We start from the raw sequence: 12121 nt of genomic DNA, 5'->3' as shown, positions 1-12121 counted from the left end.
CGCAACGGTAACCATGAAGTAAGATTTCTGCTATTAACAATTTACTTGTATATGTCAAACAAACTCTAATGACATTACTGTTCTCAGTGGGTTTCTCTTGAAAACCTGTATGTCGTTTCTCCTAGACGTTCATCTCTTCCGAAATTTTTGTCTCTGTGGCTAGGTCCTGGCGTTGGAGGACACCGCCTATCGCTGAATTCCCGATCTTGTTTCTTTTTTCTATCCCGTCTATCGTAACCCCACCGTCCCCGTTCCCTCGATTGACGCCGACGGTTTTCACGCGGTTTGTCATCTTCTGACAATTGGTTCACCAGCTTGGTGACGGCCTCCACTAAACCTTTCGTTAAATCCTGTCTAAAAACCGCAATTTTTGTTGTTTGCTCTTCCGCTTCTATTCTGGTAACGGCTTCCAGATGCAACGCTTTTTCCAAAACTGTTTCGCTTTCCATATCCTTGTCTCCCATTTGCTTTCTGAGATCTAACTTTACCTGACCCTGGGTGATTCCATCTAGGAACCCTTTCAAAACCAGATGATCTATAATATATTGCGACTCCGTTGGATAAGCCTTCAGAGCCTGCTGCTATCAATCTCCCAGAAAGTCTGTCAGTTGTTTGCCTGGTTTTTTTGCGAGCTAGTCACCCCCGAAAAACGAAAAACGACCGGTTTTTCAATATAAGGTTCTCAAAAAACTCTAACGCATTCATAATTTCTTCTCCTAGCATGCGGCAAAGTGCAAAATGATTATATGGCAAATTTTTGTAAACATAAATAATCCAAGCTCATTATTTATTGAAAGTGCAGCTCCATCTCTTAATACGAATTAACACCCATATATAGACAGTTCAGATACAATATTCTCCAGCACAGATCAGACCCCATATATATATATATATATATATATATATATATATATATATATATATATATATACAATATATATATATATATATATATATATATATATATATATATATATATATATATATTTGCTTGCTTGCTTGTTTTTGGCTTATTTGTCGACCGAGAGATCATAAGTGGTGCGCAGTAAATTGTACTGTTTGTTGTCTGTCTTGCGTTCTTTGGGTTGTGGCAGAGTGTTCACTATTATTGGTTGAGCATGAAAAAGAAAAGAGTTCTGGTAAGGCACTTGGTGCTGTACTAACCTTCAATGACGTAAGTATTGTAGTGTTTGAGTTTCTTTTGTGAGAACTTGTGTTGATTTTATGGTCTATGGGTTGAGGCAGGTTATCATAATAATTTGTTTTAATTGCCAGGAGATATGGTTTATTGTGTTTGCTTTTAAAAACATTTAGTTAGGTAATTGCAACCTTCAATTTCTTGTGGTGCGGTTTTTTTGTTCACATTCAGCTCGTGAATTAATTGCATCTGAGTTAAGTGATGCTACTAAGCGGTTAATAAGTTCAAATTATGATAGTTTAATTTGATCAATTGCTTGAACCCTGTATTTCTCTCTGAGTTATTGCAAAAGTTCATATAAGCTATCCGAGAATGGGGAAAACATGGTATCAAATATTTTAGAAGCGTGGTGGTGGGTTATAGTGTCGCATAACCCACCGATATTACATATATATATATATATATATATATATATATATATATATGTACAATATCAATCTATTTGTAAGAGTAGATCACAATGTTTTCTTTTATGTAATATGTAAATACTGTCCTAGCGATTTGAGAACATTTTACGTCAATTGATGCAAATGGTTGTTCTTTCTGATTACAATAATATGTCTTCATTCATGAGGCTGTACCCACTAAAAGACACTCTTGTGAGCTAGAAATTTTTGACCATGTAATTGGAATATTTATCTTCCAAAATGTATTGGTTCTTTTGTAGTAAAGAGAATAATTGTTAAGCAGTGAACGCGTCGGTGGAAAATAGTTCTCAATTCTGTAGTTTGAGAGTTATATCCAGTTTTGAAGGATTTTTTCCTTATGATTGCTGTGAAACTGTTTACTAGCAATGTACCTATTACATCTAAATTTATTTTTATATAAATTTAGTTGTAAAGTTAAATTTTTATTGTTTAGTGTTGGTGAATGCTCTTTATGGTACATCACTGGTGGCACCCGTTAATGCAAACCTTAGTTGGACTCTATTTACTGCCTAACGTTTATAGGGGTCGGTCTACTTTCATCTGCGCCCGAAGTTGACTTAACAAACTGAATTAGACTAATCTTCTCAGTAAAACACTGAAAGAAGACTTCAACTCTTACGGTGATAGATTTATGAAACACCGGAGTCAACAACATACGTGGTGTTTAAATTCACAAGACTGGTTACAGAGTGTTGTCGTACTTTATTTAAAAGAGACTAGAGTCTTCTCAGTCTTTGAATGGTTGAGAATCCACGTTCAAGATTTTCATCTGCTTCAGTACACTAACAAATTATAAAACCCTGGGTGTCAGAATTATTTGTTTGAAAAGTTTGCAATTTGCTTCAAAGAAATAGGCCTTCAGTCGGATGTCTTTGTGTCGTAAAAAATTTCTTTTACAAAATTTACAAAGTTGAATTTGAAAGTAAGGAATGATATGTACGTTCTGTTATGTTGATTCGGAATGCTTATATGGATATTGAAAAATTTGCTCAACAATGTCCATCAGAGCAAATTAAAATTTTCTGCAAACTGTTTTTGAAAGGTGTGTTGGAACATTCTGTTCAAGTCGTCTTTACCTCGTTTTATCTGTGAACAAGTACAAGCTAATGATGTTATAGCAGATAATTGCTCCGTTACGTTCTGCAACTCATGATTGTTAATGCTCTGTTTTTATTATGATTAAAATGGTCAAATAAAAATCAACATTTAATTACGTCTTAATTCTGCAATCTAACTGCGCCGTTTTGATTGAGTAACTTCAATTACAGCTTCAAGTTATATAGTTACTCAAACAGACTTTTCAATTAGCAAAAGCAACAAAACAGAAACACTTTAAAAACTAATAGAAACGAGAAACTGACGAGGGCTTTTGTTTTGGTCCAATTCAAGCCAAACTGTCAAGGGACTTAATGTGTTTCAGCTTTGTTAGTTTAAAAAAGTTGAACGTTATTATAAAGTTAATTTATAGTTTAAACATCTCTGTATGTATACAGTCAATCACTTTTTCACTCGAGGTAAACAACTGTGAAAACTGCGGTTGGTCTCAATGCATTACATCGAGTCAAATAATACAAATGAACTTTCTAATTAGACCGATTAAAACAATTTAATCACAATACTTTACCACTCTCGAATCAAAAGCACCCCAAGAGCACAAAAACTGATTTCAGATTTTTATTAAACTAACTTTTTGCAGATAATTTTTAGATGCTGTAAATTCACCATCAATTTAATTCGCTTAATTGTGGTGCTCAGCGTTCATTAATACATTAATGCTTTCTTGTATTTATATGTACTTTAGCTCTCTTTGCGTGAAACTTAACAATTCTGGAACATTTTTCATTATTCTTAGTCAAATCATCTTCTATTCGAACTTTTAATGCGTTTCTGTTTTTGGAAATCATAATTCTAACAAGCACTATACCATTAATCATCAATTTAAGTTTTAATATTTTGCTATTTGCATAGCCTATTACACCATGATAAAGTAAAAATAATTTTAGTTTTTTATGAATTTTAATTTTGAGAGTTCAGTTAAGAATTAATTAATTAATCCTGTTGCTCACACTTTATTTATTACACCATTATGAATAGATCTGTTCAAAAAATAACGACTCGGGAAAGGCGGCCAAATTTCTGTTTACCAAATGATCCGTCGCCGCTTGAAAATCAACAAACGCAAATTGGTAATAACAATCACGCAACAGAAACAAACAACGGCGAAAAACTGACAACTGAAAACAATTTGAGCTGTGAAAAATTCACAAATATTGAAAACGAAGCCGAGGCGTTTGTTCATGAAAACAATTCTTCATTTCCGTCCACGAAAGTGAACAATTTAACATCTCACGTTTCTCCAGCAAAAGAAAGCTTTGCAGCTCTTGGAAAAATTCGAAAAGTGCATCAGCAAAACAAAGAAAATTATCAAAGATCAAAATCTTTGGAGACGATTTCAAAACAGTCCAAATTCGAACTTGAGGAATGTGAAGAAATGAATTTACACAAAGAGGGGAGCAGTTCCAATCTGCATTACGGAGGATTGAAAGGTCACTTTTTCAAAAAGAATAAGGACCACAATGTGTATGGAAAGAATTCAAATTCCAACCTCAAGAAATTGAAATCCCAAACTGAGTTGAACCTCGCTAGAGAAAATGTAAGAGAGCTTTCTTCAGAATTCTAATAATTTTATGGTCATTGGCCAGTTTGAGATAGCAAGAGGTATCACGAAAAAGCTCTGTCACATTCATGAAATATCTTAAAAATCATATTAATATCATTAACGATTTCTTAGCAAACATACTAAGATCATATATGATTTCTTAAATTTCATACTGCGACCATTTATGATTTCTTAGAACTCATAGAAAAATCATATGTGTTTATTCGACGTTTAACCGAACGGCCTTGTGGTCTCTTTGTTTTAATACAACGATCATTTATGATTTCATAAAAACCATCGAGTCATATATGAAAAAATGGAAATCTTTTTAAGATCATACTAAAGACATAGTCTATGATTTGTATGGTATCATATATGATCTTAGAATGATTACTAAGAATTGTCGGCTCGGGGGATAACTGAAGATTATTCGTAGAGTTCATTGTTCAATCAGTTTAAGGAATAAGTGATAGGCAGACATGGCAGGCTCTAGAGAGCAAAAATCGCAATTATTTGACAAACTTTAACGTGTTTTTAATTTCTTAGAAATAATTTATGATTGTATTAATAATGGAAAATGATTTATAAACTGGTGAACTCAAAGTAAGCCGAAGTAAGAATAGCCCGACGTAAAACCAAGTAGATTATTATGTTATAGGTAAGTAATTTTTCAGAAATAATAATTGCTAAATAAGTACAATCCGGACAGCGTATAGTGCTTTCAATTTATAGTGTATTTCAGTGCACCAAAGAAACAAAACAGGGTTATTTTTATTGATCTAGTGAAAGTGAGTCCTTATGCCTCTCATCCGCTATGGTATGTAACCCGGAAATCGGTGGTCGGTTATACGTAGTGATAAATTACAATACGGCTATCTCGAAATTTTTTTTGGCTCACTTGACCTCTTGTTCAACTTCGACTAGCTTGCATATCGGCTTGTTTGGCTGCCATCTTATTAAATGTGTTTGCTAGTTGAAAAATGAGTAATCAAATACTCTTGAACTTTTAAAATAAGCTTTTAAAAAAAAACTTCTACCAGAAAGCAAAAATTAATGAAAATTGGTTTATGGTGTGTAAAATCTTGTAACCTTATAAAATACAAAACAACGCGCAAATAAATCAATTCAAAACAAGGGATCGACAAATTTCCTACAAACGAACAGAAACGAAAACGCATAGCAAATTTTTTTGTCTCTAGGGTGTCTGAGCTACTAAAATCCAAATGTTTTGTCAAAGATTTCATACCTCAACATTCTATATTGACGGATATTGAAAAGTTTTTGATCAACAATTGCAAAAATAGCACAAAAACAGTAATTCAAATTCTACTACGGTAACTTTGTTTGAACTTTTTCAAATGGAACTCCAAATAAAGACAAGACTCCAAATTTCAAAAAAAAATGTCTTGCAAGAAAATTTTGTCGAAGCTGTTGCAAGAAAATGTTGTCGAAGCCGTTAAATTCACTATCTATTCACTAAAACTACTAGATAGTTGTCATTAAGCAGTTCTGTTAAAACTAATAATGGAGTACAATTAACAATAAAACTATAATAACAATAAAACTAAAATAAAATTATAATAAAATTTCCTACAAACGAACGGAAACTAAAACGCATAGCAAATTTTTTTGTCTCTAGGGTGTCTGAGCTACTAAAATCCAAATGTTTTGTCAAAGATTTCATACCTCAACATTCTATATTGACGGATATTGAAAAGGTTTTTGATCAACATTTGCAAAAATAGCACAAAAACAGTAATTTAAATTCTACTACGGTAACTTTGTTTGAACTTTTTCAAATGGAACTGAGCGTCTTACTCAAAGCGAATAAAACTGTCAATATTGAAACAAGGAGGCTCGGTAATGTGCGTTTGCACATGATGTTCAGACCCCAATCAACAACATTTTTGGTTTAATTATCTGCAAAACGAGGAATAAATATTTTTTAAAAGTTTGCATTTTGTTCAAAAAAAAGTGATGTAATAATTTAAAAAAGGTTTGAAACTCAAACCAATCAGCGATTTAAGGAAGGCTGTATTAGAGGGCCAATGAAATATGCCATAAAAAGGATAGCCAGACAAGGAAAACAGCAAAATCAAATATAAACGATGCAATAACTACGACGAAAAACCGATATCTATTTTTAAAAAATTACTTACTAACAAAGTCCAACAAAAAGCATAAGATAAATTTAAGCAAACCAAATTAACTTGCACTTCACTAGTAATGATAGGGGACCTGTCCTTAATTCAAACTAGGTAACAAGTAGAAAAAAGAAATAAAAGGGTCAATTTGTAAAACAAGCTTTTATTTTTCGAAAACAACTATTTTCATAGTTATGATTACGATTAGCTATCAGCTGGAAACAAAAATAGGTTCGCTTATACCTCCGTAAGGATCAACTAAGACTTGTCAATAACTGGAAAATGCCACACGACTACGAACGGAACGCGAACACCAAAAAACCTATTGTTGCGAGACAGCTTTGTCCAAGCAGTTAAACCATATTTTTTCACTAAAACATTAGATGACTTCAATTGCACCCTTTTTCAACATCTATAATGTGATATGTGTCCCTTCATTAATGTGAACAGCTAACACGTGGACAAAAAAGAACAAAAGGGGCAAAGCTAGAGAATACATTTTTTTTTAAAACACTTAGTTTCGAAATAATCACAACCATTAGTTAACAACAGAAATCGTTAATTAATACATTTACACTCCGACAAAATGCGAACGAGAATTTTCATTATCCAGAGTTCGTCATGACACTGCAACTAATATCAATGTCCTAAAAAACATGAGCTAAAAAATAAAAAAGTTTATTTCATATCTCCAAAAAAAGCAATTGCCATTAAGGACTGTCTTTACCCGGAGTATAATTTTAAAAAAGCACGACAAATACAGATAAAAAATGACAATAATAAATAAAATTCGCAAGAAAACGGTGTCGAAGCCGATAAAAAAGATTTGGTGACTTAAAACATCAGATGCGTTCAACTTAACCTCCTTTTAACACGAAATAATCACATCTTCTTTATTGAGACTATGTAACAAGTAAAAAAAGAAAAAAAAATTGCGAAATATTAAAAACACAATTAAACGTTTTAAAAACAATTTAATCTGTGGTTACGAAAAACAATTTTTTTGAAACAAAAGGATCATCTATACATTCAAAGGAAGCAAATGGGAAATGTCATTATCCAGATTATGTCATACCACCACATAGATAACAAAAAAACAGAAAACGGAACCATATTAAATTTAGCAAGAAAACACTGCCGAAGCTGCAAAAATCATAACTGTTTCTATAAAAACATTTAAAACTGATCAATTGGAGCTGTATGCAGCAAAGGATGTGATTTGTGAGCTGACATTCACGAGACTAGGTAAAAAAAGAGAAAAAGGAACAGAAAAAAGTTTTTCTCATAGCCATAACCATTGGTTATCAACTGAGATATTTATATAATTCGACTTATTCGTTTTAATTATGCCATAACTGTTTATTCGGATTTGTCATTACGCGGAAAATATCATGCAGCTACAAAAAGAACGACAAATAAAGACAAGACTCCAAATTTCAAAAAAAATGTCTTGAAAGAAAATTTTGTCGAAGCTGTTGCAAGAAAATGTTGTCGAAGCCGTTAAATTCACTATCTATTCACTAAAACTACTAGATAGTTGTCATCAAGCAGTTCTGTTAAAACTAATAATGGAATACAATTAACAATAAAACTATAATAAAATTATAATAAAATTTCCTACAAACGAACAGAAACGAAAACGCATAGCAAATTTTTTTGTCTCTAGGGTGTCTGAGCTACTAAAATCCAAATGTTTTGTCAAAGATTTCATACCTCAACATTCTATATTGACGGATATTGAAAAGTTTTTGATCAACAATTGCAAAAATAGCACAAAAACAGTAATTCAAATTCTACTACGGTAACTTTGTTTGAACTTTTTCAAATGGAACTCCAAATAAAGACAAGACTCCAAATTTCAAAAAAAAAATGTCTTGCAAGAAAATTTTGTCGAAGCTGTTGCAAGAAAATGTTGTCGAAGCCGTTAAATTCACTATCTATTCACTAAAACTACTAGATAGTTGTCATTAAGCAGTTCTGTTAAAACTAATAATGGAGTACAATTAACAATAAAACTATAATAACAATAAAACTAAAATAAAATTATAATAAACTTTCCTACAAACGAACGGAAACTAAAACGCATAGCAAATTTTTTTGTCTCTAGGGTGTCTGAGCTACTAAAATCCAAATGTTTTGTCAAAGATTTCATACCTCAACATTCTATATTGACGGATATTGAAAAGGTTTTTGATCAACATTTGCAAAAATAGCACAAAAACAGTAATTTAAATTCTACTACGGTAACTTTGTTTGAACTTTTTCAAATGGAACTGAGCGTCTTACTCAAAGCGAATAAAACTGTCAATATTGAAACAAGGAGGCTCGGTAATGTGCCATATTTTTTTCACTAAAACATTAGATGACTTCAATTGCACCTTTTTTCAACATCAATAATGTGATATGTGTCCCTTCATTAATGTGAACAGCTAAAACGTGGACAAAAAAGAACAAAAGGGGCAAAGCTAGAGAATACATTTTTTTTTTGAAAACACTTAGTTTCGAAATAATCACAATCATTAGTTAACAACAGAAATCGTTAATTAATACATTTACACTCCGACAAAATGCGAACGACAATTTTCATTATCCAGAGTTCGTCATGACACTGCAACTAATATCAATGTCCTAAAAACTATGAGCTAAAAAATAAAAAAGTTTATTTCATATATCCATAAAAAGCAATTGCCATTAAGGACTGTCTTTACCCGGAGTATAATTTTAAAAAAGCACGACAAATACAGATAAAAAATGATAATAATAAATAAAATTCGCAAGAAAACGGTGTCGAAGCCGATAAAAAAAATTTTGGTGACTTAAAACATCAGATGCGTTCAAATTCCTAACCTCCTTTTAACACGAAATAATCACATCTTCTTTATTGAGACTATGTAACAAGTAAAAAAAGAAAAAAAAATGCGAAATATTAAAAACACAATTAAACGTTTTAAAAACAATTTAATCTGTGGTTACGAAAAACAATTTTTTTGAAACAAAAAGATCATCTATACTTTCAAAGGAAGCAAATGGGAAATGTCATTATCCAGATTATGTCATACCACCACATAGACAACAAAAAAACAGAAAACGGAACCATATTAAATTTAGCAAGAAAACACTGCCGAAGCTGCAAAAATCATAACTGTTTCTATAAAAACATTTAAAACTGATCAATTGGAGCTGTATGCAGCAAAGGATGTGATTTGTGAGCTGACATTCACGAGACTAGGTAAAAAAAAAGAGAAAAAGGAACAGAAAAAAGTTTTTCTCATAGCCATAACCATTGGTTATCAACTGAGATACTAATATAATTCGACTTATTCGTTTTAATTATGCCATAACTGTTTATTCGGATTTTTCATTACGCGGAAAATATCATGCAGCTACAAAAAGAACGACAAATAAAGACAGGACTCCAAATTTCAAAAAAAAGTGTCTTGCAAGAAAATTTTGTCGAAGCTGTTGCAAAAAAATGTTGTCGAAGCCGTTAAAGTCACTATCTATTCACTAAAACTACTAGATAGTTGTCATTAAGCAGTTCTGTTAAAAATAATATTGGAATACAATTAACAATAAAACTATAATAAAATTAAAAACGAAGTTAAATTTCGCGGAGAGCAAAAACATCATCTATTCACTGGACACAAAAATAGTTTCAATTTAGCCCTTGTTTGATACCAACAATCTTATATGTGACCCATCATTAATGAAACTAGTTAACAAGAAGACAAAAAAGAACAAAAATTGTGAACTAGGAAAATACAAGGAAATTTTTCGAAAGCAATTAATTTTGAAATTATGAAAACCAATTTTTATAAACTGAAATAAAAAAAGATCATCTGTGCTTTCACAGGAAGCGATTGAGAAATATTTTTATCAAGAATATGCCATACGCCGACATAGAGAACAAAAACACAGATAGAAGTTCCTAATTATTCAAGACGTTAAAATCATAATTGTTTCTATCAAAACTTTTAAAGAAGATTTTATTGAGCTGCGTGAATGATGTGATTTGTGATCTATGATTCATGAGACTAGGTAAAAAAGAGACAAAAAGGAACAAAAGTCAAAAATATAAAATAAGTTTATTTTTTTGAAATGGCTTATCTCATGAAAACCTTTGGCTGTCAACTAAGATATATAAAATATTTATATAAAGGTCTATAGGAAACCATTATGACTTTACAGTATACGGCAAATGTCATACGTCTAGAAAAAGAACTACAAACAACGAGAAAATTCCAAAATAAATTTTGAGAGAGAATGTTGTTGAAGCCGTTAAAACCATAATCTGTTCAATAAAATGTTTAGACTTTTGCCAATGAGCTACTGTTCAGTGGTAAGATATATGCATACTCATTAATGCCATAATGCAACAAGACACGCAAAAATGACTTACAAAAGACATGAAACTGCAACTATTATTCAAGTTTTCTGAAATGGAAAAAAATGGGGCCAGTGTTTGATGAGACTAAGCTAAAGATGGTTGATAAAAATATGATTTAGAAGTGGAAAACCTCAAAAGTTCATTATTAATTTGGGATAAACGGCAAAATTTTGTTTTCAGAACAGCACGCGTGCGTGATAATTCTATTATTTGGATTTTCACAGATTTACACTTTGTGACAGCATTTTTTTCACTGTTTATACGGAAGTTCGAACTGGGCTAAATACGCATGTTTGGTGCCATTTTTGATGGAAAAATGGTTGAACTTAAAAAAGAAACCCGGACAAAGTTTTAGCCAAAAACTTGGATCAAACAATTGAGCATTGATTTGACAGCTAAAAACAAGCTAAAAAGCTCTAAATGCCCCAGAATATAAATCAGAAATAACGTCAGATGTCTTCACTCACTTTTTGGTCGAAGACATGTTGGGGCATTTGAGGGGATGAAAAAAGGTCTGCAGAATTTACTTTGAGAGTAGATTTAAAAGAGATGTTTCCAAACATACTATGCTTGCGCGTATAACCAAATATTGCTTACAAAGTCGGTCTTTATCAAGTTTGATGTATTTTTTATAATCACTGCTATTAAAATTTTGTTTGTTTCTGTCGCGACGTTTTTCAATTACATATAATTAATTTAGGCTGCATTTATGTTTTTTCTAAATTTGCCGTCTACCTTTTCAATTTTCGCTTCTATCAAAGAATATTGATTTAATTTTTTGTTTATTGCAAACTCGACTCCTCCTCTTTTTTGTTGTCTAGTCATTGTAATTTAATTCGTATTGTTACTGTACCGCCGGAGGAACAACCTCCGCGTATAACCAACATTTCTACAAAGTATATTTTGACTTCATTTATCTTGAAAAAAACCAAAAGGGTTCGAAATGACACCAAACAATTTTTTTTGAATTTTGTTTATTTCAACTCTGCATCAGAAAAATAAAATTTTCGAGTGTTAGCGATCGGACATCGCGCTCAATTTGCTGAGAACACTGGTCCTAACCTAAACAAAAAATCCACTACTTTAAAATTAACAGAAAACGATAAAATTGTTCAGGAGAAAACTCCAAAACATAATTGTGCAGTTAAATTGCAACTATGAATGTCCAACAACCGATTGTTTTTATGATATCAATTATATTTCACTATTACTTTGACTGCGAACGAAAAGCAGTTAACATTATCATTGCTCACAGGTTAGCTCACTAATGTTCCACAAAATGCTGAAACTCAATTGAAGATAAGC

At 31.8% G+C, this 12121-nt stretch overlaps 1 protein-coding gene across 1 annotated transcript in view; it reads left to right on the top strand.

Moving 5' to 3' along the window:
- Positions 1-3420: 3420 nt before the first annotated feature.
- Positions 3421-12121, top strand: part of LOC142340368 (uncharacterized) — a 162282-nt gene continuing 153581 nt past the window's right edge. Inside the window, exon 1 of the mRNA XM_075390944.1 lies at positions 3421-4279. Within this exon, the coding sequence (XP_075247059.1) occupies positions 3713-4279 (567 nt within the window). The 5' untranslated portion in view covers positions 3421-3712. The remainder of the gene's footprint in view (positions 4280-12121) is intronic.

This window comes from Convolutriloba macropyga, chromosome 5, assembly GCF_964194025.1.
Source record: "Convolutriloba macropyga chromosome 5, txConMacr16.3, whole genome shotgun sequence".
In the NCBI taxonomy this organism is placed as follows: Eukaryota; Metazoa; Xenacoelomorpha; order Acoela; family Convolutidae; genus Convolutriloba; species Convolutriloba macropyga.
This window is presented reverse-complemented; position numbering and strand designations above follow the sequence as displayed.